The sequence below is a fragment of the Apostichopus japonicus genome, chromosome 6 (assembly GCF_037975245.1).
Source record: "Apostichopus japonicus isolate 1M-3 chromosome 6, ASM3797524v1, whole genome shotgun sequence".
NCBI lineage: Eukaryota > Metazoa > Echinodermata > Holothuroidea > Aspidochirotida > Stichopodidae > Apostichopus > Apostichopus japonicus.
The window spans coordinates 2538606-2566013 of NC_092566.1; the positions used below are offsets into that span (position 1 = coordinate 2538606).

Sequence of the window (27408 nt, forward strand, 5' to 3'; positions counted from 1 at the left end):
TAAATTTTGACTAGTTGGGTACATGACTGCAGCTCCACCTCTGCATGTGTGGCCTTACACTACCCAAGTACCCTTCCCCTGTTTCACCAAGAATGGCATTTTCGGCTTTAACGTGGATAATTAGCTAGTATAGTCCTCTTTAAATTTAAAGGGTGGGGTGATTTTGGGAGACGCGATATGTTCCTCGTTTTTTTTTTCATCTGGAGTATATATAGACATAGTTTTGGACACCGTGTCATGACTCTTCCTCACAAATGATGCATAATTTCTCAAACACTTTTCGCTTTCCCATGGCTGTTACAGTCTAAGGTTACCTTAATTTGTTTAAATAACTCCACACGATGGATCAGTAATTTTTGATGTCGACATCGACGAAATGGTTTACGAAAAGTGCGCATCGAATGTAACAGTGTCGTACGCAAAAAATTGGTGATGCGTTTGCTGAAATAAGCCATTTTACCTTTAAAACTATCCTTGGAAGGAATTAATTTTATTTGACGCAGCTAGTCAGTATTGACCAGAGCCGTATCTCGCATGGCTAGGTTATTCTCTACCCAGGAAAATGTGGACCATTCAAAATTGGGGAGATGGAGGCGGTGCGTACCCTCTGCGTGCGGAATTGTGTGTAGGTAAGCGTTCGATCGGACATTAGGCGACAGCCTGATGACCACGCTCTGAGACCAATGTATATATAATACTAGTTCACTTTCATCTTTCTTTTTGTCATTGCCTGTCTACAGATGATTTGGATGGAATGCACCAGTAACATGTAGGTACCACCTATACCTGGTACCATTTTCACGACAATCACGTTCAACGAATGTCACGCTACAACGACAAGCACAAGTTGGTCCAGCAATAACAACAAGTTAAACTGCATATGAAAGGCACTTGTTACCAGTATTTGCATAAAACGGACCTCCCAACGTCTCCAGAGATTTCATCAGCGAACTGAGTAGACGACGATAATTCCTTCGAAACTCGCATAGCACCATATGCTATGAAGACAGAATCCTGTGCCTCAATGAACTGCAAATAAATTGCCTTATTTTGCAGGAAATGAAACTAAGTGTCGTCAAAATCAAATTCACAGAATCACACCACGTTCAGGCGGCTGGTACTGAGTATCGACATAGGCTAGCATAGCCTGTCATTAGTAGTTAAGTGCTGTAGTAGGATTAGGAACCTGAAGACAGAAGCCCAGAGCAGAAAATGGTGAAAGACCAGTTCCGAGAGACCGACTTGGCGCGAACAATGTAATTGAACTTTAATTAGGTTTATGGCATTTAGGCTACATTAAACTGAGGTCTTCTAACGCAATGCTACTGAAGTTTATGACATTAGGCCTGGCCTAGGCCTAACTTAGGCCTCCAATTAGTATAGTCAGTATTGCGAAGTTCAGAACACTGCGAAGTTCGGACACCCTAAGAAAAACATGATTTCACCATGAAAACCTACTGGAAGAGCCGAATTTCACCAAAAAGTACGAAGCTACAGTTATTTTCTCTTCAAAATGACCCGTGTGCAAGAAATTACATACATATTTGTCAATAAAATGACGGAGATCTATGAATTCTGTTATAATTACTGAAAGAGCAACTGCGCCACCAATTTTATCACCAGCCCCACACTGTGGGTTGCATGTCCGAACTTCGCAATACTCTAGCAAAGAAATACCAGTTCCACAATCACGAAGAATCTTCATGGAAAACAACGTGAAAACAGTTTGCAGGAAAGAAAGTTTGGCCGTGTATCGTACTTTAACACAATTCTCCCACCATATGAAGTATATTTTCCGGTGATTTATACCAGAAGATTAAGTTTTGGGTAGTTTTAAGGCTTAGGTGTCCGAACTTCAAAGTGACCATGCTAATAGTAGGCCTAAACCAAGTTAGATTCGTCACAGGCACTCCCAACGATGTGGTAAATGCTTGTAATTATATAATAGTTACATCTATTCTCATGGCAATAGACAGAATAAGAGAAACGCATTATGTTATTGGCCAGGTGTATAACTTGTAGTATTGTAGGTCCTTGTGGCTGCTGGGCAAAAAAGGGAATGTGGGCCCTATCAAGTATTATCTTATTATCCCAACAGCCGGAGGGAAAAAAATGGATTTTGCAGGTTGAAAGCCTCATATTCTGTGTCTAGCTCAATGTCTGCTGTATATATCCCCAACTATAGCAGATATATCCCCAACTATAGCACGCTATCATGGAAAAGTTTCTTGTGATTACATAATCGACCTGCCTTGGTCGTAAAATGACCTCTTTTTACCGATTAGTCTGTAATGCCTGCCACATATTTTTTCTTGTATGAGGGTCTTTGTGTGAACGCTGTATGATTAACTACACTGTAGACATGAACATATTTCCACACAGTTTTTACACAAAGAGCCAAATGGTGCTAAGAAGCTATGCAGGCTTGTTCTGGAGCCTGGGGTCGATTTACGACCGTGACAGGTCCATAATGTACTCATAAAACTTTCCTAGCTATAACGTGCTATAATTGGAGCCAATAAAGCATACCTTATAGATAACATGCATTTAAGCATACATTACTTGTTGAACGTTTCAGAGCACTGTGTGGTCATAGCCTTCATTCTGCAACCAGATCTTTAACCTTTACTCAATCTAATACTTTTGCCTTATGTGTACAATGTCTATTTTTTAATATTATTTTATTTATTTAACAGAAGCCATGTCTGTTTTGGTTTAATGACATCAGATGAAATGAGACAGCAAGCTCACATTCATGTGGTCCATAAAAATCTTTACCAACCAGACACAAGGCAGCCAATTTCATATGGTGTTCTGGACCACCATATGGTAAGTCACTATACGATATTTCTCATTCGCATAGCTATGTGAGATTTTTGCAAATCAATCAACATAGTATTGAATTTGATGACATCAAAAATAAGAAATGCATCCATATTGGAACAATTTTAGCTGGAGGGCTAAGCAATTATTTGATCTTGGTAGAAAAGTCCAGTAATGTATGCACATTTACCTTGAGTTGTACATGTTATGAAAAGCCAAATAGGCTTTAGTTTACATAAACTGGATCATCATCTGATCAACCTGGTCTGATCATTGTTGCAACTTTATTGCTGGTGGTCTGCAAATTAACAATATATTAAAATTTATCAAACTATCACAAATAAAACTATGACGCCCTCCTAGATATTATCGCCAAAGGAACACAACTAAACAAACGATTCTATTCTGTTCACAATGTTTTGTTTTCCAAACACTATTCATATGATCATGAAGAGCATGTACACAGTTAACTGGAAAATTTCACTTGTATTTTTGTATTTAAAAAGAAATTTGACCATTTCAGCTATTGAACTATCTTGTTATTGGATGTTTTGATGTCCAGAATAGCATAAAAAAAAACTTGATCAGAATCAACTCAAAAAGCCATCATTTTTTATTTATTTATTTTTTTTTTATATGTATTTTCTTTTAACATTTGTGAAATCCTCATATACTTCTAGCGATAACTGAAATAATATTCTTCATTTTCATTGATATTCAGCCTTGAGTTCATTTAACAAATCATCCACACACTTTCCTAAATACACAGGGGACTAGTGAGAAGGGAAATCCTTGCCTAACATGCCAAAAGCCTTTGCCAGAGTGTGTTGGGCATTATGGATTCATCGACCTAGCCTTGCCGGTTTTCCATATTGGTTACTTCAGATCCATCATCAACATCCTACAATGTATCTGTAAGGTAAGCTAGTAGTGACCTATTTATATTTTTGAGTGTTATGTAAGTCTACTCTAAATATCATAGTTTTGGAATGGCATTAGCCTAGCTTTCTATCTCTTAGTAAATAGATTCAGTGACCTTTACATAATGATCAGACAAACACTTTGTAAACATGGCAATGGCAAATTTTCAAAAGGATAGAATGGTTGGAATTCATATTTTATCACAAGTTTCCACCTTTTAAATATAGTAAGTTGTCAAAGGTCAAACTTTATGAGGGATCACCTAACATCAAAATCTCAAAACAATGGAAACAGGAGCAGTTTATATAAGATGACATCTTTGATGGAAATTTGTGCATTTTATGTTTATAAATGGATGTGAAAGGTCATTTGAGGTTATCATAACTGGCTAAGTGTTTAAAGTAGATTTTAAGTTTAGGCATATGACACTAATAAAGTTCATATGGTGATATTTTAACATTTTTGTTCTATTCTAGCAGTCGTCCAAGCTGTAATTTGTTTTTTGGTAAATGTATTAATTTAGTTTGCTTCTGTTTCAATGAAATGACACAAATTTCTTGTTCTTATTGTTGTTTTTTCTTCCTTTCATTCAACAGACTTGTGGAAGGGTCCAATTAACAACTAATGAAGCCAAAGTATTCCTTTACAGCCTGAAGCGCCCATCTTTATCTTATCTGCAAAAGAAAGGCTTGAGGAAGAAGATTCATGAAAAGTGTAAAAAGTCTCAAGTTTGCCATTATTGTGGAGCTTACAATGGTAATTAAATTGGTGTTCCATTCATTCTATATTTTTTGGGGGGAGTGCTATTTTTGTTCAGATCAAGTTAGAGGTAAAAGGGTCCAACAATAGCCCCAAAAATATTAGTTTCATCCTGTTTTGTTACTCCAACCCTGTGGAGATTCAGGTTCATTTGGATGAACACTTTTATGTTATTAGACAGTTTCTTTATGTTATTAGACAGTTTCTTTTATGATTTGTCAGTGATTTACATGATTTCTGATAATTTACAATGGCATGGAGCTTTGATGTACAAAATAAGCCGTCACATTGCTGGAATATTTACAACAATTTTAAGAGCCTGTTCATTTTGTATGATATGAAAGGAGAGTATATAAACTATATGGGGGAGTTACCATCACCTGTTTAATTTGCTAAATTCTTTTCATGTATTTGTTTTTCTGTAACAAGATAACATATACTTGTTCAACAACATACAATTAGGGACACACCAGATATCCGGTCCGGTCGGACTATCCAGCCGGATAGTGAGCAATTATCCAGTTCCGGTTCCGGCCGGATCTTTTTCAAAATCTGGCCTAAATTATTCCTTAAAAAGGTGTTGGTATTAATTTATATCAATGTAAACTATTTCCAAAAATTAATAAAAACATTCAAAGTAAGGAAAAATTAGGTGTAACATGTTTAATTTAATTTTCTCAATGGTCTGACGAACTTATTTGATAAAAGAATGTAGATTACACCACTTCAAGTCATATTTAATCTCATAAATGGGGTCTTAATTTCACCTTCATTATAATATGCGTATACCTCACCTAAGATTTGCTCCTTGTTTCATACTTCTACTTCTTATTAATGATTTTCTTTGTGTAATGAAAAAGTCCGGTTCCGGCCGGATAAAATCCGGCCGGATTTCATGTACTATCCGGCAAAATCCGGTTCCGGCTGGATCAAAAAATTCGGATCCGGTGCATCCCTACATACAATATAGTTGTACGAAAGGAAGCATTCTGTCTTAAGTCATAATAATGCAGATACCTGATATCTTTAATACTGCGGCAATCATTTTCTAATACTCTATGGTATTTGGGGTTCATAACCCTGTTTTCAAAATAAAGAAAAGAAAGAGGTTTGCTTCTTTCGTTGAATTTTGTCAGGAAGAGAATAAAAAATGCTACCGTTCGCTTTTTTTTTCTGTCTTCTTTTGAAAACGTACTATTTGATTTGATCATGTGACTTACTTACCTTTCAAATGTAGGCATCGTCAAGAAGTGTGGTACCCTTAAAATTGTCCATGAGAAATACAAGAAGACTCGTAAGGTTTCAGACGGCAGCCTGGAGGAGTTTCAAGCGGCTCTAGGTACGGCCGTCACTCACAACAAGGAGCTGGCTAATCTCATTAAAACAGCTTCGGTAAGGGACTTAAACAATCAGTCAGTAGGGCTGTTGGAGGGATCATTAAAACATATATGAATATGGCATTTAAAGGGGGGGGGGGGGGTTTGGCTTAATCTCAAATAAGTGTCAGGCATAGGGACCTATCCTAGCACCCTTCATTGGCCCTTCAAGGCAAGCCAGGGGGGCGGGTCAGGAGGATACAATAAAGTCAATAAGGGGCCCAGGGGAAAAAAAGGGTCAAGTGTAATTCTCATTTTCATGTATGTATTGACAAGTTTATGAAGATTCCAGTTTGTTGGTGACATAATTGTCCCTGGAGCTCCAAGTGGCTTCAAATACACCTGATTCAGAAGGTTACTTCGCTTCCCCCAAAATTTAATGCAATTCATGAACTTTGAGAGATCTTTCACTTTGTCTTTGCAGGAAATCATGAATCCATTGATTGTACAGGACTTGTTCAGGAGAATTCCACATGAGGTAGTTTTGTCTTTGAGTAAATTATGTTTAATTTTTCAGTTTTTTAACATCAACTTGTGGTTTTTGTGTAATCCCAGCCGTATTTCTTGTGATTTCTACATATTGTGAAACTGAAAATCATGATTCCAGTACTTTTAGAATCAAATTTTCTATCTGAGTGATATTTAATTAAAAACTTTTGTTTTAAGTAACTATGAAATTTTTGTGGCAGATTTTGTCTCAGATTTTCTCCACCAATTCAGCATTTAATTAAGTGCAGAGTTGTAACAAAAAGCTAGTTATGTGAAAATGTTATCAATCACTAAAGTAGTGAAAATTCTTTGGTTAATTAAGGTAAACTAATACCTATATTTGACAGGACATTGTTCTTCTTGGGATGGAGAGCACTAACAGTCGACCTCAAGATCTGATCCTGACCCGACTTCTGGTTCCTCCTCTCTGCATCAGGCCTTCCGTCATATCAGACTTGAAGTCCGGAACGTGAGTTGTCTCTTTAAAATTCAACTTGTTTTATCTCTTTCATGCTGGGATAGTGCTAGAAGTCGGAGATATCCTTTACAAAAGGGTATAGTATCAAATACAAAAATAAGAAGTATAAAAAATAAAACTTTCATCTTTAATTTCATTAGCCATATCTTCCTTCCATATCAGTGTTTGATTTGTTATTACATTTGTTTTTTCATTGCGGATTGCAATCTAGAGACTGTCAGCCAAAATACTATTTGCTAACCAATCAGATGTAAAGAGAGATTACCAAATGCTTAATTGTGATTGGCCTTCTGGATAACACTTACATTGTGACACTCTCCTTTTGTCATTTCCTTGACCTCAGTAATGAAGACGATTTGACGGTGAAATTGTCCGAGATTATTCTTTTAAATGACGTCATAGAGAAGCATCGACAAGGTGGAGCTAAGATGTCCATGATTATGGTAAGTTGGATTTGAATGTTTGGCTTATTAAAAAGTAATTGCATGGGTTTAAAGGTCATCAGTATAAAATCCAATTTTAAGCACGTTAAATATTGTTTAAAGCTGTCGAAACATCTATTCTAATGGTTCACACCCTCCAAATCATTCTCAAACATTAACTTGATGAGATGCCTAAGATTAAAGGAATATGTGTTTCAAGATCATGTCACAGTAAAATGATTATAGTTTGATCATGGGTGACTGTTATTTGTCTTTTTAAGTATTTTTTTGAGCAATAATAATAATGACCTCCTATGGTTCAAAAATCAATGGCAAGTGGTCAAGGGTATATGGAGGCATTTAATTTTAGTTTGTAACCACAAAAATAATTTTAAGCGAGATTTTTTCATACCTTTTAACACTTATAGGAAGACTGGGATTTCTTGCAACTGCAGTGCGCCCTCTATATTAATTCAGAGACGTCAGGCATACCGTTAAGCATGCAGGTGAGAGTGATAGTCTTTAATAGTAGTTTCAATCATGAAGCCTACAAAAGAAGTTGCTGATATCGCCTTGACGACTATTTATCTCAATAATATACTTTTTATATTCTCTGCCCAAGAAAGTTAGATGGATATTATTCAATTTTCCTCGCTGATGGCTTTTGCAAACTATCTGCAAAGGACTGCAAAAATTTGGGCAAAGTTAATAAGTTATAAATTGTAAACTTACACAGAGGTGTAAGCAAAGTTTCTCACAGGTGTATGTACAGGCACAAATCCATACCTAGTATCCTAACAGCCTAAATCAACAGGTGGACACAAAGCTAACCTACCCACTGCCATGAAATTAATTGAAATCTTACATTTTATAGGAACAAAAGATCAGAAAGTGCTACATGCAGGTTGTCCATCTGTTAAGTCGAAATATTCTATCACAACTCGCCCCAAAGTATACAAATTTCACATTTTCCTTTGCTATAAGGCTATTAATTTTGCCCGCTGGCCACATGTGACTTGTGTGTGGCACCTTGCCCACCACCTGTGGCTTAAATTGTTGGCATTGATAGGCAACCTTCAATCACATTGTCACAATAAGGTCCTTTTGCCCAATATCCGTAGTAATATATAAAACCCTGCTTTGTATTGATGAGACTTACTTTCCTTAGTATCCATGACATTGTGTCATATATTTTTGTTTTGAAAAGAATTCCTTTTCTTCATGTATTTTTCACTTTTAATCTTTTCAGAGAATCTTTACATGGTTATGAATTTTTTTTTGTAAAGTTGATGAAAAGCAACAAAAGTTTTTAAATTCATAGGGTATATACTCTGTTTTATTACTCATCTAGCCAAAGAAATTTACAAGAGGCTTCTGTCAGAGGTTAAAGGGCAAGCAGGGTCGTTTCCGTGGTAACTTGTCCGGAAAGCGTGTAGACTTTTCAAGTCGAACGGTCATTTCTCCAGATCCTAACTTGAGTATTGATGAGGTATTAATTATTACACATTCATTAATCACTACATATCAAGTGCAAACATGTTGCTGTGTAACCAATAATTTGGTGGAATTGATATGGATACCACCTGTAGTTTGCCTTATTCATTAACGTTAGAGATGGTAAGTTGTTAATGTGTCGCAGACCTTAGAAACGGTACCTTAGATCTCAAATTAAGTATCGACATGGGAAAGTCAACTTTAGTTAGCCTGGATTTTCATTGAAATGACAGGACAACTTTTAAGGGCATTAAAGTTATTTTTATTTTTTACTCAATAAGGGACACCAATACAATTTCCAAAGTAAGAGCAAAAATATATAAAAAATGGCAGAATTGAGCTTATTCGTAGACATCCAATCAAGGAGTCAAAAGTTAAATGATTTGAATGGTGGGTATAAGTGACATCATTGTCGGAACATGCAGTATTTGACACAAGGGTCAATTCCCCTTGATAATAACAGACCACCCCTTTAAATATTCAAGTATTCAAAACGTTCAGTGGAGGGTAAAATTATTCATACTGTCTCTGAATGTGACCCATCTGTTCTTGTCCCTGAGGCACAGGAAGCCTCATCTCGGCTTTTAAGTAAAATCGTCCGTATGGTAAATTAACCACCTGCATAAATCTAGCCTGTGACAATACTTTACAGCATAGTGAGGCAGGTTTACATATTTTCACTTCCATTCTTGTTCCATGGACTATCACTTCATGTCTCGATTGGATCAAAGTGTGCATACCAGCAATTGCTTTTAGTAGTTGTATGGTATAACCTTTCTTAACATTGAACTAGTCCCCTTTAGAACTGTATCAAACTTAAGTTTCTGAGAAAAAGTGTTAAAAAAAAAGTTTTGTTCTGCAGATTTTTAATTATTTATGATGTTGATTAATTTTCCCACAATGTGTGATTTTACTGATACTGTTGTATTTATTTTGTAGGTTGCTGTACCAATCCATGTTGCAAAAATCTTGACTTATCCAGAGAAGGTAAGTTTTATTTTTTAAAGCAGATGGGTCTGTTTCTAGCATTACATCTTTTGCCTAGCAAGACACACAAAACACAAAAAAATGGTTTGTGTCTTGTTTAATTTGGGGTCAGTAGAAATGTACAGTACCTCAAGAAATTCTGTTACCTTTGAAAACAAAATGTTCACACCTATGCTTCAGATAACAAGATGCTCCTAGTTCTAGCCTTATTTGCATATAGCAATCTGGGTACACACTGTTATTGGCATCAAATGACTCAACTAATATTGAAACCAGCCAGCTGTTTGTAAATGTTTGAGCAAAATCAAAATTCATTAAAGAAATAATCTGGACACTGCACGAAAGAGTATTGTCTGGATGATAAAACTCTGGATAATATAGTTTCCCATGATGATGATGATGATGATCTCTATTTTGTCCTATATTCCTCTCTAACAGGTCACAAAAGCCAACATAAGTTTGATGAGAAAGCTGATAGAAAATGGCTGTGATACTCATCCAGGAGCAAACTTTATTCAGCAGAGGAGTTTCAACCAGAAGAAGTAAGAGTGACTCTTTGCTGAGTCAATTTGAAGTTAATTTAGAAAGGTCTTGGAGTAGAGTCGGAGGAGAAAATGGGGGGTGGCTAGGTGGAAGGAGGGTGGGACTTATATGGATATAATAATGTAAGGGACAAGTAGTTCCAGAATTCTGTGATGGAAGTCTGTCTCACCATCTATCTTACAAGTTAATTGTTTTGGTTTGATTATATTTTGTACAAAGAGAAATTCTAAGATTGTATTCCTTTTCAAAAATCTTAATATAGCTAGTTTTGGCTTGTTTTGTGAATGATTTTGCTTAACTTCAAGTTGGACTTAATTTTGTCAAGGATATTTAATTAAGATGACTCTAGAATTTCTTTCTGTAATTCCGAAAGTTACTTGAATTTAGTCAAACCTTTGGCCCTGAACTTATTGATGAGTTACATGTTAGTCACATTTAATGTGTCACTTTACCCGTATGCAGTTTGAATTGACTATTGTAAGGGACAAATAACGCCAAGATGAACACGCCAAAGTCGTTCCATGTCTGTATTCAATTTCTTAACAGATAAATGAGTAGCCAATGCTACTATCTTCCTAATTCACGATAAAGATGTTTCGTTTCCCGGTAACAAATATTGATATTGCTTGATTCATGTGTGTATAAAACTCTTATATTTTTAGTGATATCAGTTTGCTTCACAGTTGCAAAAATAAAATGTTTCTTACGGTACAGATATTTGAAATATGGCAACCGCAAGAAAATGGCTCTTGATATAAGGGTGAGTGATGTTGTGTGCTTGTTTTACATAACCCGATGATATTGAATTTTTGTTTCTCCTAAATTAATCAAAGTGTTATATTTGTGTGTACAAAATAATAAAATATGAAGCTATATAGTTGCATTTGCCAATTCTATAAATGGTATTTTGACATACTATCACAGGAAAATTATTCCTTTGGTTATGAAATGCAGCTTTGGGTATTTTAGGCAAACTAAGATCACCTAAGTTTCCACATACTTTAGGTTGAATTGACCAATCTTTTCGTTTTCTTCACAAATAATTAACCAAACATAAGTGCCATGCTCTGATATAAATTCCTACTTATGTCTGCCTCTTTTAAAGGGGAATCCATATTTAGGATGGCAAGGGTTATTAAACAAGAATATCTTTCTTCTTTTTCCTAGTATGGGGATATAGTCGAACGCCATCTTTTATCTGGAGATGTGGTCCTATTTAATAGACAGCCTTCTCTTCATAAACTTAGCATCATGGCACACAAGGTAAGTTGAAATTTATTAGGAGTGGGTTGTTATAGAAAAGATGAGATAAAATGCTATTTGCTTTGTTAACCTGTGATTTTACTTGTCTTTTTTAAGCCACCTGGCTGTTTTTCAACTGTTGTGAATAAACAAGCTGTGTTAAATTAGATTTTGTAAAATTGCAGACTGAAGGAGAGGCAACAACCACCAGAGTTGAATTATCCTTCTGAAAATGAAATAGTAGGTGTTTGATGGAAAATGCATTCTTTCTCCTCCCCTTGTATTGACAATTCTACTATCATTCCAACACACTGAACCCTGATTTTATGTTTTGAGAATATTGTACACAATATGCTATTAGTGTTAAAACAAAAGCCATAATATGACTGCTTAATTTGTGAATTTAAAAATGTAAATTAATTCAATGTTTGATATCCTCCTTTGCATACAAACCAGTGGCATGTGCAATCAGTGTTATGTGCAGTAAAGAGTTAAAGGAAACCATAGTAACAAACCTGTTTGTCTGGTTACCATGGTGACCATAATCCATCACTACCCCAATTTGATCTGTCATCTGCCTGTATGAATGAAGCCTGCAATGAAATGTACTTTAAAGTAACTTTTTTTGTAATTTAATACTAACAAACCTTTGTGATGCCATCGTCACCAATGATAATATATATTTGCAGTGGTGATTGGCTGATTCTTCGAGATATAATCAATTAACTACCAATGTGATCCTATCAACAGTCATCACCATTCAAACAAGGGCAAAAAAAAGCAACTTATGGCAAAAAGATGAAATAATGCAATAAGTTTGACACAGATTTCTATGAATTATGTCTACACTTTGATACTTTGTCTCCTTTTGTAGTTGATATTTCTTTTCTTGTTTATTGCTGGCAGGCTCGTGTAATGCCCCATCGTACTTTCCGTCTCAACGAATGTGTTTGTGGTCCCTACAACGCTGATTTTGATGGGGACGAGATGAACTTGCATCTTCCACAGACTGAAGAGGCTAAAGCAGAGGCTTTGACTTTGATGGGGGTAAGATCAAGTTTGACTTTGCTCTTTTAATCAGTCTAGTTTTGGATTTGAAATGTCAGCCTCCTGTGCACTTAGGGATAAGTATTGGAAGTGTAGCTTTACAGTTCACATGGGATCACAATACAATTCAAATATTTAGCTTTTTGGGGGGAAATGTGTTTATTGGTTGGAATGATGAACTCAGTATTGTGTTTATGTGTGATAGTATTACTATCAAGCTGTATATTGAGTTTGAATGAGACTAGAATGATGAACTCAGTATTGTGTTTATATGTGATACTACTTATATAAAGCTGTATATTGAGTATGAAGGAGACTAGAATGATAAACTTGATTACGATGGGCTTAATTTGATCACCGTTTCTCCGGTTCATTGTATTAGGTCAAGTCAAACCTGGTGACCCCAAGGAATGGAGAACCTCTCATTGCAGCTATCCAAGATTTCATAACAGGTACTATAATAATGTATCTGAAAAGAGGAAAACAGAATTTTTTTTAATTCTATATTATGTAACGAAGGAATCTGCTTCGTTATTCAGCATATAGTGTTACAATTCAAGTGAATGCCTTGGATTGTTAGTTTTAATTTATGATAATTTATTTATAATTAATTCTGGCCTAGCTCAAGACATAATAGCGGCTGTAACAATACAAGTAACGAATAATTACTAATCTGCATATGAAATTACTGATTATGCTTTCTACAGGTGGTTACCTCCTCACCCAAAAAGATGTCTTCTTCGGTCGGTCTCGAGCATGTCAGATCGTGGCTAGTTTGATAGACCAGAGAGGGAATGTCAACCAATTAGATCTACCTCCACCGGCAATCATCAAGGTATTTCGTATCTTCCATTAGGATGGACACATTTTCCATGAGGAGGGGTATCAAATTCAAACTAAAAAATATTTAAAAAATAAAATATATGAATTAGAATTGGAATGTTGTACTGGCTGTATAATCTATGTACGTAGGCTTTTAGCTTAAAGTTTTGAAAAGTGTATCCTTAGACAGCCAACAGACCAGTGGAAGGAGCAACAAACCAAACATTCAATGTTATCTGTTATCATAAATGTAGTTGTGGTAAAACAACTCCCACCCCATTCTCCCCTCCCTGCCTACTCCCCCCCCCCTCCAAAAAGAAATAGCAAAAAAATGTGATCTGATTGTGTTGTATCGTTTGAAAGGCATGGGGGGGGGGGGTTGCATTATGTCTTATATATGAAATCATGGTGGAAACTATTAATTTTGTTTCTTTTTTGTTCATATTTTAAAACTAGATGTTAAAAATTATTATCTTTTTGGTACTAAGAAAGATAGATGAGGTCAGGTATTGTCAAAGACTTATTTCTGTATTGTCATAGCAACATTTAGAAATACCACATCTGTATAAGACACAAAGGAAACACTTTTGACTCATTCATGGCACTTTTAGACTTGTTCAAATCTGTAGTCAGTTGAGGCAAATCAAAACTACAGTATGAGATGTTTCCCAAAAGGTAGTGAGGGCGGTAGTGAAGAACTTAGCATGCATATACTTCGGTATTTGTGACCTGATTAATTCACTTTGGGTTCGGTTTTGAGTGCAAAGTTTCAGTATGCTGCTGTGTTTGACGAATCTAACCGTAACAGTAATTACCGACTTTGCAATCCGTGTTACAATCATTGCAGCAATCTGCGGTCCCCATTAAATTTTGCAAGGTCGGTAGGAGTGTCTCCATAGTTTTCCCATTTGGGAAACCAAGAATGTATGATTGAAACTGATTATGAATTTTATCAGCTGCTTGAGGGATTTGTCCGTCAGTTTCATCTCTAGTTTTCAATTAAATAACGTAAAAAGGAGGTATTTTTTTAGTTAAAGTAGTGAAAGATTAGCGTAATTTTATTCTCCTTTGCAGCCGACTCAACTGTGGACAGGAAAACAGCTCTTTGGTCTCATCTTGAAACCAAATAAAAAGAAAGAAATCAAGGTTAACCTGAGAGCGAAGGCCAAGAATTATTCTCATTCAGAAGATCTCTGCATAAATGACTCATGTAAGCCTGTGTTGAATAAAAGAAATTTAGAAGTAATGCCAACTTAAAATGGAAACGATTCCATACCTCTTTTGAAGAGGCTGATATGTCTTTTAAGGAGTGGGGTTGTCTGGGAGTGCCTTGTGAACTGCAAAAGAAATGACTTCTTACCCAGTCTGAAGAGGGTTTTGTAGGAGGGGGAGGGGGGTGTGGGGAGGGGGGTGTGGGGATTGGATGGCAGTAGCCTAAAATAAGTTTCATTCTAAAGATCTCGCTATAAGTTAGTCTTGTAAGACTTTGTTAGATAGAGAATTTGAGAAGTATTGGAAAACTGCAAAACAAAATTTTCTTACCTCTTTTGGGAATGATAATGTTGGAGGAGTGGGGAGGGGGAGGAGTAGGAGTAGGGGGAGGATGGTTAGACATGATGTTACTTGTTATATATTAAACACAAGCAGTGTGTGTTCTTTCATACATATAGTAGTTTTCTGGTTTTAAAGGTATTTACATTTCTTTATTTGTTCATTCTTTTTCAGTTTTGTGTTTGATCTATTTCAGTATGTAACTGCCAACTTCCTTTGTGGTTTAACTTTTTGTAAAATATGATATGTCAAGTTAACTGTCACTTTATTTAGGTTTCTTTTTAACCAGGGTTTGCCATTCTCTTACGCTCTCCATTTCATTGCAGTTGTCGTTGTGTACAACAGTCAGCTGATGTGTGGCGCTATGGATAAAAGCACTTTGGGGTCTGGTTCCAAGAATAACGTCTTCTACATCCTCCTTCGAGATTACGGAGAACAAGAGGCGGCAGATGCCATGAGCAGGCTGGCAAAGATTTGTCCCGTCTTTCTAAGTATGTCAGCGTTTGCCTCATAAATATTACCAAAAGATCGACAATCTTAAATTATATGTTTGATCATAGTATAATATATGTAATAATTTGTTGATTATGTAACAACAGGTGGCAGATGCCATGAGCAGATTGGCTAAAATCGACCTGTCTTTCTAAGTATGTCAACGTTCGCATCAAGCGAGATCGTCGGTCCTTCTTAGTAAGCCAACTTTTGCCTCATTAAGATAAGGAAAGGATCCACAGTCTTAAATAATATGTAAACAATATGATAATGTTAATTATGTGCAAATGATTAGTTGATTATGTATCAACTTTACTTTACTACAATTAGTGAGTTTGTATTAATAGAAAGAGGTGGAAAGCTTTACTGTTATGATTTGTCACTCTCCCTAATCATGACATCATAACAATAACAATATATAGAAATCTCATAATTTTTAAATAAATTTAATAATAAATTACTCAATCTGATAACCTCTGAAGGTACTTGTGATTTTGTTTATTATTGTACAGGTTGTTGTGTAATGCTCTGGTACTGGAGTAATAATATTTTTTCTCTTATTTTTTCAAGGCAACAGAGGGTTCTCCATCGGAATCGGTGATGTCACTCCCGGCCAAGGTCTATTGAAGGCCAAGATGGATCTGCTTTCAGCTGGGTGAGTTCCCAAAACAACTTTTTGTTTTTAATGGGTTTTTTGGGGTTTATTGCAAGGGGGAACAGTTCTGTGGTTATCAGGTTTTAGTTCATTCTTTGTAATAGCCCATTACAATATATAAATAACATTTGGGATGTTGAGGTATTCCAAACATTAAAGTTAGTTGTTCCAGTAAGAACAATGTATATATTGTAAAATTTAGTAAATATCACTTTGCTGTTATCAACATCAAAAATTGGGGATCTTTGGACACTGTATGGCAATCTAGGAAACCCATAAACTTCAGCATTCCATGATACTTGTATTTGATATTGGATGCAGGTTTTCATACTTTTTGTCCATACTTTTCTTCCAGTTATAATAAATGCGATGATTACATCAGTGACCTGAACAGTGGTAAACTACAAACTCAACCTGGATGTTCAGAAGAACAGACTCTGGAGGTATAATACTGTAACTTTTATAGAAACAGTTTACATTTTATTACTAAATTCAAAGATAGGAAATACTGCTAACAAAATGCTCATTTTCTGTATCATTTTCTGTAAAATGCCTGTTGTCAGTAAAGGAATAAAGTTACAGTTCTGGTTGTTATTGGTCAGTACTGTACATATGACTACCTGATTTTTCTTTTCTCTCTTTCCTTCACTTGGAACACGTGGCAGGCGATGATCTTAAAGGAGTTATCTGTGATTCGTGACCACGCTGGTAACGCTTGTCTCCGAGAACTCCATAAAAGCAACAGCCCCCTGACAATGGCTGTTTGTGGCTCTAAAGGTGAGGAAATTGCTTAAGTTCACGATCGGTAGGTTTCTATTCTCGGCGCTATGGAAATCCATGACGGATGTACGTGTTACTCCATGGTTACCCTGGTAAACATGTTCCTTCATGTTGCAGAAATATGTATTTCATATCCCATGTTGTGCAAATGTAAACTTTTGTTGTTCTGTTGGTCTTGTGTGAAAAAATGTAAAGAGCATAAAAACATTTAAAAAAAAACTGGAATGACAATATAAACTTCCCAATCGTTTGTTTGTTTATTTTCATTCTTGGTGGTTGATACTAGTTATGTTCTCATGTAAATATCTTATTTCAGTGTGTATACTCATTAATATTAATGAGTGGGTGTTAGTTATTAGCTGATAAGAATGCTCGTCAATGGGATAGGCCAAGAACAAGCAATATCTTATTCATGATAATTAACTTCAGTCTATCTTGCTCCACAGTTAGCAATTTGACCAAACTATATTTTGTGAACTAGTTTATGTATGGTATCTTTACCATTGAACTGTAAAGTCAATGAAGTTTTTCCATATATTTTTCATTTTGTGTGTGGAGAGATGGGAGGGGCGTGTTGAGGTTGGTTGGTTTTCTGTCCGTCAGTTATTCAGTCCATTCATTATTTATTTTTGTTGATTCACTCACTCTTTTACTGGTTTGTTTCTTCACATTCTCATAATTTTCTGGAAAAGGTGAGCAAGGCATTGAAATTTCCTTCAGCAAAAATATGTTTCAGAAGTAAATGAGGTAGATTTCTTAACTGAAAGTGGGATAAATGGAGGCTGCATGTTTGTTTTTGATAAAACAGAAAAATAATAATAAATGACACTGGTCTCAATTATCACAACAGAATTATCATTTCTTTTTAATCCTTTGATTTTTCATTCTTATTTTGTTGTACAGGTTCCTTCATTAATATTTCTCAGATGATTGCATGTGTAGGTCAACAAGCCATCAGTGGACAGAGGATCCCAAACGGTTTTGAAGACAGGGCGCTGCCTCACTTCAAACGACATTGTGAGTAAATATCAACACACTGGTCGCTCAAGATCTACTGGTATTTAGTATTTGTATTTAGAATTATACAACCATTATACAAATATACAAAAAAAAAATACAAATATACAATTATACAAAGTTAGAGTCTTTACATCAGTATCACCAGAATTGTCATACCATTCCTTAGCGGTATGATGTTAAATTCCCTTTAAGCTTTGTTACTTATAACCAATTACTCAATTACAAACGATTGTATGGTACATTGCACATACAATGCATTCCCCACCATAGTCCATGGTATTCTGCCCTCAAGGAACTAAACAGTGCAGTTTTCCAATATGAATGTTGTGAAACATATTTTTTCTTGCTCAAGCTGATTCAAATAGCTGGTAATTAGCTGAGTAACTTGCAATAACAGATGTAACCCAAGTTCTTGTATGCAAAGTAGCCTGATCCTTGATTAGTTTGCTATGGCAATTGCTGAAAGGTTAGATTAGGTGGTAAAAATTTTTGTTTTCTATGGCAGGAGCTGTCAGTCCTAAGCGATAGTACTTTTGTATACTCTTGTAGGAGCCGCTATATTTATCAGGAAACACAGTCTAAAGGGAATGGATGTTAAGGTTTATAGGAATCACCATTAATAAAAGTGAGATAAATGATGTGGGAGAGGTCATAATTTGTGTTTCCGAGGTCACCGGCCAGAATCTTGTTCTAAGTCATTTTGGAATTTTCAGAATTTTGGATTACCTGAATATAATCTTGATACATGCATATAAACACTTTTAAAGTCCTTGTCCCTCTCATTTTATTGAGAGAGATGGGTAGGTAGGAGCAACCTGTAAATAGTTGCTTACTATAAAATTAGATGCCATTTACCACTGAAACCCTGTATCACGTTGCCAAACACATGAATATCTTTTCAGGTTAATGATTCACGATCCTGAAATTAATATTAGGCAAGAATATTTTTGTCATGGATCTTGATTAATTTCTTCCTCAGCTAAAATTCCAGCTGCCAAGGGATTTGTGAAGAACAGCTTTTACTCAGGATTGACTCCGTCTGAATTTTTCTTCCATACTATGGCTGGAAGAGAAGGTAAGGTGGTGGCAGTATATAACAAACTAGGATATGTAGGCATACTAAAATTTGTGCATGTTAGAAATAGTGGAACTGTGGTGCGTTTATCTAAGAAGCTATGTAATATAAAACTATTCAAAATGTATGGATACCCTGATCCTTGAATCTGTACATTCAGACAACAATCAAAAATTGTTCAAACAATGCTGCAATCACTTTAAACAGTTAAAGGGTCAGAGCAGAGATAGCCACGTCTCTATTAAAACCATGGATATGGGAGCCAGCTGACTCTCAGCTGGTGTTATAGGTGGTGTTCTTTGGTGATAGCCTTTAAGGTTACCACAAATTTAGGGCAAATTTGAGGCAGTCATTGCTTTGTTGTAGATATTGAAATGTTTGCTTACTGGACAGCAGCCAGATAGGATTTGAATACATTATGTCACTGCTTGAGTTCCAACCTTGTTACTGGTTTATTATTTATGGTACCATTACATCTTTCAGGTAGCTATAGTCTATTTATGGTACTATTCAACACAAAATACAGCTCTTTAAAACTAGTAGCATACCTATGATGCATATGTTACGTTATTCCTGTTTAGCGTTATCATAGTGTTACAGTTGCAGTCCTGGTACTTCTCAATTGTTATCTCTTCCATGTAAAATCCATGTTGTACCATATTAGTATCACTTTATTGCATTTGCACTTTTATTGTGATATTATGAAAGAAGCAACCTTGGTGCATATCTTCTCCTTTTCTATTTTTGGACAACAGGTTTGGTCGACACAGCTGTGAAAACTGCCGAAACTGGTTACATGCAGAGAAGATTGGTGAAGGTACGTTTGTGTCTAGTGTGCTAGGCTTGTAGCAAGTTGGACAAAACAGTCATGATTTGTAAGGTTACAGTTAGGATGGACCTGAATAGCACAACCACTGACTAAAAAGAGTGTTTTTTGTTGCATATCTCATTCGTTAGAGGATCTCTGTTGCCATTATGATGGTACTGTGTGGAATTCTGTCAACAACATCTGTCAGTTAAAATATTCTTTTATGAAATTCTATTGTTGAATAAGTTTAAGATTTCTTTCTCTTTGTTGTCTGATGATGGCACGGTGTGGAATTCTGTCAACAACATCTGTCAGATTAAATATTCTTTTTATGAAATTCTATTGTTGAATAAGTTTAAGATTTCTTTCTCTTTGTTGTCTGATGATGGCACGGTGTGGAATTCTGTCAACGACATCTGTCAGTAAAATTTTATTTTTTTATGAAATTTTATTTTTGAATAAGTTTTCTTTCTCATTTTTGTCTCAGTCGTTGGAGGACCTCTGCTGCCATTATGACGGCACCGTACGGAACTCTGTCAACGACATCTGTCAGTTTGAATACGGCGCAGACGGTTTGGACCCGGCAGAAATGGAAGCTAAAGAAGGAGAGATGGACTTTAAACGAATCTTGAAGCACATTACGGTAAACTGTCAAACAGACGTTTGCTAAAATTGCCAACAGCAGTAAATGACATAAGCAATCAAGTCCTTCCACGGGAAATACAAAGTAAAGAGGGATAATTGTTCAATGATCAGCGATTACGATTATAACATTAAAGAAAGAAATTAACTGTAGGAAGAGCTTGTTAATTTGAGGGGTTTGCTAAGGGGGCTGTGATGGCCTTGGAGGACAAGAGGAAGCACAGGGGTAAAGTTTTTGTTTGATGGGTTGGTATGGTCTTGGGAGGAAGGTACAATAATTGAAACACTAAGGGTTTTGTGAGGTGGGAAGGGGGGGGGGGGGTGGCACTGTGGTCATGAGAGACAGGAAAGAGATACAATCAGTAACTGATGAAATTCATTATTTTTGAGATATTTCAGATAAGGCATCATGTAAAATAGGAAAAAGTCTGTAATAGCTCCCTGCAGAAAAGTTGAATTAACATCAAACGGTAGAGATTAACTCAGCAGAAAAGCCGTGCCTATTTTGGGAACCTGCACAGCACAAAAGATTTCATATTGTGCAGGATACTGCAACCCCCTCAGCTTCCTACTTTAGAGACAGTCCTAAGGAATATTGATAAGCACAGCTACTGCTGTTTTATTTCTTTTGTAAAATTATATTTTGTATAGTGGGCTCTTTGTTGCTATAGACGACATTCTTCTCTCCCCACAAGGATCCTATATCATTTCCTTTTTTTAATGTTTTTCACTGCCAGAGATCTCTTCAATTACTAACTCATACATCTTTTATCAGTCCTCCTACTTCGATAAACTTTCGATGACATCATTCCTGTCCTCCGGTTTTACCTGCCATCCTCTTCTCTCCATCTTACAGAATAAATATTCGTGCCCAGGGACGTACGCCCTCAGTGGTTCAAAGATCATTGAAGTAGCTGAGAAGGAGATTGACGGTAAAGACTTTGAAGTTTGCAGCAAGGGATTTAAGAAGAACTTAAAGTAAGTGACACGCCGCAACTTATCCCAGTTTCACAAAATCCATTAAACTCCAGATTCCAACGGTGGCATTGGATGAAAGGACTTTAATAGCATCCTGAGACATTGGATATAGGTGGTACTAGCCATTCACTCTGTTAACATCTGAAATATTTGGCTGTATTTATATCTTGGGTGGAATTTGTTCTATTTTGTTACACATCAACTAAATCAAGCATCTCAAAATGACAAAGTTTATTTTAAAAGTTATAATAACTACTGATTAGAAAATAAATATTTGATTTCGACTGTAAACATTTTAAAGGTTATGCCATTATCTGTATTTTGGTATTACCATTAAAGCTATCCCAAATATGAGCTACTTCCTAACTTTTTTATATTTTGATTTATTTACTTTTTCTTCAATTTTTGGGTAGTTTCTCCTTCTTACATGGCATGTCCAAGCACATTAACTCAACAACTTGCCTATTGCCACCTTTTCATTTCATGTTATACAAACAGATTTTAATTCATTCATTATATTTGTGTCCTTAAAAGTGATGTTTTTCTGTTTTATTTGTTTAGAACATTCATCCATGAACTTGCAGAGGTGATTAAAAAATGCAGACAGAGATATGGTGTACCCGAAACCCAAGCACAACCGAATGGTAAATATTAGAGACTCGTGTCTAATATTTCTATTTAGGCAACCACAATTATGTTATTGAGTCATTATTGAGAGGGAAGGACTTTGTTATTTACTGTAAAGAGGGCAGACCAGATTTGCTTTGCAAAGAATTTTACAAGAGTGTTTCAATACATGGTAGTCAGTTGTTTGTCCATTAGAAGACTATGAAGACATTTTGCAGACATGCTACCAGAAAGTAAGACACAGTGTCAGCAAAGGAGAGGTACAGCAGCTGCAAGATCCCTGGCTGCAGCCAAGCTGAAATCAATATCAAACTGATGTCTGCATACCAACAGGCAACATTGTCAAATGCCGCCTGGATGCAGTGATGCTGCAGCCCCCTCAGCTGCACACTTGTAATATGATTTCTTAGTCCTTTGGAATGATTGGATGACTGTTAAAGTAAGACTGGAGGATGACTGTAAGAAATCAGTCTTGTTTAAGTTACAAACTGTAGTAACATTTTGGAGTAACAAACATACAAGCCATTCATAGAAGAAAATTTACAAAATGCAGGGTTTTGTTTCCTATCTCACAGTTATCTATCAGCTGGAACGTGTTACCATGATTCAACTAACAGAATTCCTCAAGATGTGTAAAGGCAAGGATATTAGAGCTCAGCTTGAACCCGGGACCACGGTCGGGGCTATCGCAGCCCAGAGCATCGGTGAGCCCGGGACCCAGATGACCCTGAAGACATTTCATTTTGCTGGAGTGGCATCTATGAATATCCTTTTATCTCTCACATCGACTAAAGATAACGATTATAAAGATCAATGGTTTTGTCCTCAGATTTTAGCTAGCTTCACAGACAAACGGCTCATTCAGTGTCTTGAATTCAGGTCAGGTAGTATGGTTTTCGTATCTATTTAGTTTTTGTCTACTTGGCATGGCTAATTCTCTGAAATATGTCTACCTGTGACAAAAAAAAACAAAACCTTGCAGTATTTTCATAAATGAGCATGTTGCAGAGGTTGCATATAATGAATTACAATTGTATCATTTATTATCATTATCATTTACATATATGATATTGTTACCTTGACAACCGTCGCACATATTACTTTGGGTGTTCCTCGTATCAAAGAGATCATCAACGCCAGTAAGAACATTAGTACCCCGATCATCACCGCCCAGCTAGCTGTGGACGATGACGCTGATTTCGCTAGACTGGTGAAAGCCAGGATTGAGAAAACTAAATTAGGAGAGGTGAACTTACTATAAATATCTCTTATATGCTCGCAGAACTTGGTTGTGCTTTCTAAGTCAAATTTATTTTACTCAAAATAAAGCCAAATTGGCTTCAATTAAGAGATTGAATTTCATCCCAGATAATAAGTTCCTTTGTCATATATCTCAGATGTCTAATTTCGATTAAAGATCCTATTAACCAGGAATTCCCTCGGCACCTGGGTCGGTAGCCTCATTTGAACAATAGAATACCTAAGTTGATTATTCTTTGGGGGCTTTTGTGCAAAATGTCTTGCAAATTCTTCCCAAATTTAAGAAAAAGAATTAAATGTTATTGTCCTCAGATTTGGATTTAGATCTGAGATGAAAATTAAGTGGTAGATGGAATTTTTTTGTGAGTATCAATTTATACTCTGCTGTGATTAATATTCGTTGCCTTTCATATCCCTTTGCTTGTTCCATCAAGGTCCAGAAAGTTCCTTCAATAACTTAACAAATTATCCAATGCATCTAAAGCTCACAGAAATTTTTTATCAACTCTCAAATAATTCTATAATTATCATCATGTCAATGTAATCTATTTTCCTTCAGGTTAAATCTCTCATAGTTATCTTTCTCTTTCTGGTTATCTGTTTGATGAATCGTTTCACTTTTTTCGTTAGGTCTCCGAGTTCTTGGAGGAGGTGTTCCTCCCAGATGACTGCTTCATCCTCATTAAACTCGATTTGGATCGGATCAAACTTCTCAAGCTCGAGGTATCGGCAGAGAGCATCTGTATCTCCATCTGTGCGGCGAAACTCAAAGTACAACCGGGGGTAAGTCTGGCATGACTTCTCAGCTGCATGAAATGTCAAATCTAGCTATGTGTTGTAGTCTAGTGTTGGCTGCCTAAGGCATGTTGAGTTTATGTAACGGTCCTCTGACAAGAACCAATCAAATGTAACTAGTGAGATATCTTCCTATTTGTGAAGAACTATGAACGGTTTTACCTCAGAGAATAAACAATAAAGATATGCTATTTGTTTGTTGCCTAATCTCCAGTTGCTTTGTCTAGTCTATCTGTACGTGCGTCTAGTTTATTTTTATGATGTTTGGTCTGTTTCTACGTTTTTCTTCTGTGATGATATTTAGGCTTAGTATTGGTTGTATGACTGTTCAAAGTGTCCAGTTTTGAACCGTTGAGTGATGTATACGGATGTATGTAGGCTTGGTATTGGTTGTATGACTGTTCAAACTATCCAGTTTTGAACCGTTGAGTGATGTTATATGATTGTATGTAGGTTTGGCATTGGTTGTATGACTGTTCAAATTATCCAGTTTAGAACCGTTGAGCTATGTTATATGGACGTAGGTAGGCTTGGCATTGGTTGAATGACTGTTCAAATTATCCAGTCTTGAACGGTTGAGTGATGTTATATGGATGTATGTAGGCTTGGCATTGTTAGTATGACTGTTCAAAGTATTCAGTTTTGAACTGGTGAGTGATGTTATATGGATTTATGTATGCTTGGTATAGGTTGTATTTGTTGAAGAAACAAAAATTCCAAGTTTAACTTGCAAACCCTACCTGACTATATCTACCCCCAACTGGACAAATGAATGAGTGGATGTAACAAACTTTGGCTAAATTTGTCATTACTCCATGATGTGGCTTACAGCAGCGGGTTTGGTTGTCTTCAGGACAGATGATCTTCAGAAGCTCTACTTTCCAATTATAGTCTGTCTTTGGATTTATTCACTAAAGCCTGATACACTTGGAATGTTTGCTAAGCTGTCAAATTTCTCTGTATTTAGAATTTCATCTAAATGTGACTCCTTTTTAGAAGTATTATTTTCTTCTGTAGATAAATGATGGAAATGTTATAAAAGAAAAACAAAGATATTTTCAGCTCAATTGCTCTCATATCATTAAGTCTGCTGTTGCCAGATACATGCACACAATATCAACCTGTTTGAAAATTTAATATCGCCAAGAAACAAAATGCTATGAGGATGTCGTTAAAAGCTAAAGATGTAGACAGTTTCCTACAATTTTGAACATCAATCATCTTTGGCCAGCAGAAGATCCCTCTTATGAGTTGTTTGATGTTCTCTGATTTGTATTTTAAACTTGTTTGTATTTGTTTGTGTTTTTGTTTATATCAGGATGTAAAGATTCATGCCGATAACCTGATCACCGTTCATCCTCAAGAGACAGCTAAGAGTTCAATGTACTACTCGCTACAATTCCTTAAGGAAACTCTTCCCGATGTCACTATTAAGGTGAGCCTTGTTACAACTTACCAAAAAAATCTCTGGTTCAGAGAATTGTTACACAAATAATTCAAGATTTGGTAACAGAGTTTAATATTTGGCATTGGCTATCAACAGAATCTAAAAAGTATTTAATGGAGTACTTATATATTTTATTGGGAGGGTGTGAGGAGGAGGCTGGATCGAGGAAAACAACAGGTGTAACAAACTACTGGTAACTCAAATTCAAGTCCTTCAGAATGTTTCAAGCTGATCAGTAACAATATTAAATTGTGAGGGTACCTTATTAAGGGCGGTTTTCACCTTACAGGATTTCAACAAAGATACTATTAACTGGAGAAGTATTCTGCTTTTTAAGCCCTCGAGGGTCGTTAGTTTACTTTCTATCATGCTGGTGTATAACTGTACTTACCAAACTTACTCATTGTACTTTGTGATGAAACAAGACAGTGAAATGAAATTAAACAGGATTTGATAAAGTGAACCCAGGAATACAAGTCGTTAGCTATCTTGCCCTGGACAAATAAACGTTATATATGTGTGTACAAATATCTATTTATTATTTGTGTTCAACTTCATTCTTCTGGTTCGATATATTTTATTAATATCCTTAACAATGAGATCGATTGTTCCTCACCCGCAGGGAATCCCGACAGTATCCAGAGCAGTCATTCACATCGACGACCAGGCCGGTTGCTCTAAATACAAACTGCTCGTCGAGGGGGATAACTTACGAGGTGTGATCGCTACCAGGGGCATTAAAGGCACCCATACTACGTCTAATAATACGTACGAGATGGAGAAGACACTGGGGATAGAGGCAGCAAGGTAAGCTGGAGGAGTCGGTTTGTAGATTTCATCATCTACTAACCATAGATGGACATGTATACTAGTGTGGACAATTGGTTTGTTTTAAACCAGCAGACTACTGGTTTGAACTGGTTATAAGTAGTACTGTATTAGGTTGTATGTGTGAATATACACCTCACATTACATTTACAGCAGTGACCGGTTATAACCAGTTTTAATACCAAACTTAGCTAAATATTTTTCTCAAAAGAAGGTACGTGGTTGAAGAACTTAGGGTGCTTAGCCTCCGGACATCCCTCACCAATGTTTTCTTTTAATATATGCGCTGCACCCTTTCTATATACATATTGTGGTTCTATCTCTGCTCTAGTAAAGACCAAGAAAAATAATGACTTTGTCGACTTAAACATTCTCTGTCTGAAATTCTAGATAAAATGGAAGAAATCCCTTGCAATGAAATTTGAGTCATTCAGTAGTAAACTAGATACTTAGTGATATCAAAGTCTGTGTATGTTTGTGTTATGAGATGAAGATTTACACTGAGCTGCTATTTTCATATCTAGGGAATGGAAGTAATATTTATCAGTTGTTATTAATTTATTCTGACAGTTATTAATCCATGTAGTCATTTGCATCATGAGGTATGTTAACGATTTATTGTTCCTTTCACTTCTTGTTTTTGATTTTTTGGAACAGACGGACCATTATGGAGCAGATTGAGTACACCATGAAGAGCCACGGAATGAGTATAGACCACAGGCATATGATGTTACTAGCTGACCTTATGACCTATAAGGTATTACCATATCATTAACATGACATTACAAGACTAAGAACAAAGCTATTATTTTCATTAGATATATTTCATTTTGTATTTAGGTTAACTCAACTTATGTTACCCCTATCAACATAATAGACTAATCTACAAAGCTTCATATACATGGACTATTGTATAGTGGTTAAAAATTTCTGTCATGTCAAAGGCAACATGTTTTAGAATTTAAAGACATGTTAACTATACAATATTATCATCATTTATTAGTTTATTAGTACCGAGTACAACTTAATATTCCTTTGAGAATTTAT

General features: G+C 36.0%; 1 protein-coding gene across 1 annotated transcript in view; it reads left to right on the plus strand.

The window, feature by feature from the left end:
• Positions 1-793: 793 nt before the first annotated feature.
• Positions 794-27408, plus strand: part of LOC139968662 (DNA-directed RNA polymerase III subunit RPC1-like) — a 36884-nt gene continuing 10269 nt past the window's right edge. Inside the window, exons 1-34 of the mRNA XM_071972922.1 lie at positions 794-1256; positions 2697-2829; positions 3593-3742; positions 4341-4500; positions 5741-5895; positions 6304-6357; positions 6716-6837; positions 7190-7289; positions 7697-7774; positions 8620-8757; positions 9702-9749; positions 10188-10291; positions 11007-11052; positions 11460-11555; positions 12441-12581; positions 12964-13033; positions 13289-13416; positions 14478-14613; positions 15281-15445; positions 16017-16101; positions 16457-16544; positions 16767-16878; positions 17785-17898; positions 18881-18976; positions 19732-19793; positions 20272-20427; positions 21283-21404; positions 21966-22048; positions 22607-22795; positions 23126-23277; positions 23922-24074; positions 25405-25521; positions 26156-26340; positions 27019-27118. Of these exons, the coding sequence (XP_071829023.1) occupies positions 1213-1256; positions 2697-2829; positions 3593-3742; positions 4341-4500; positions 5741-5895; positions 6304-6357; positions 6716-6837; positions 7190-7289; positions 7697-7774; positions 8620-8757; positions 9702-9749; positions 10188-10291; positions 11007-11052; positions 11460-11555; positions 12441-12581; positions 12964-13033; positions 13289-13416; positions 14478-14613; positions 15281-15445; positions 16017-16101; positions 16457-16544; positions 16767-16878; positions 17785-17898; positions 18881-18976; positions 19732-19793; positions 20272-20427; positions 21283-21404; positions 21966-22048; positions 22607-22795; positions 23126-23277; positions 23922-24074; positions 25405-25521; positions 26156-26340; positions 27019-27118 (3882 nt within the window). The 5' untranslated portion in view covers positions 794-1212. The remainder of the gene's footprint in view (positions 1257-2696; positions 2830-3592; positions 3743-4340; positions 4501-5740; positions 5896-6303; positions 6358-6715; positions 6838-7189; positions 7290-7696; positions 7775-8619; positions 8758-9701; positions 9750-10187; positions 10292-11006; positions 11053-11459; positions 11556-12440; positions 12582-12963; positions 13034-13288; positions 13417-14477; positions 14614-15280; positions 15446-16016; positions 16102-16456; positions 16545-16766; positions 16879-17784; positions 17899-18880; positions 18977-19731; positions 19794-20271; positions 20428-21282; positions 21405-21965; positions 22049-22606; positions 22796-23125; positions 23278-23921; positions 24075-25404; positions 25522-26155; positions 26341-27018; positions 27119-27408) is intronic.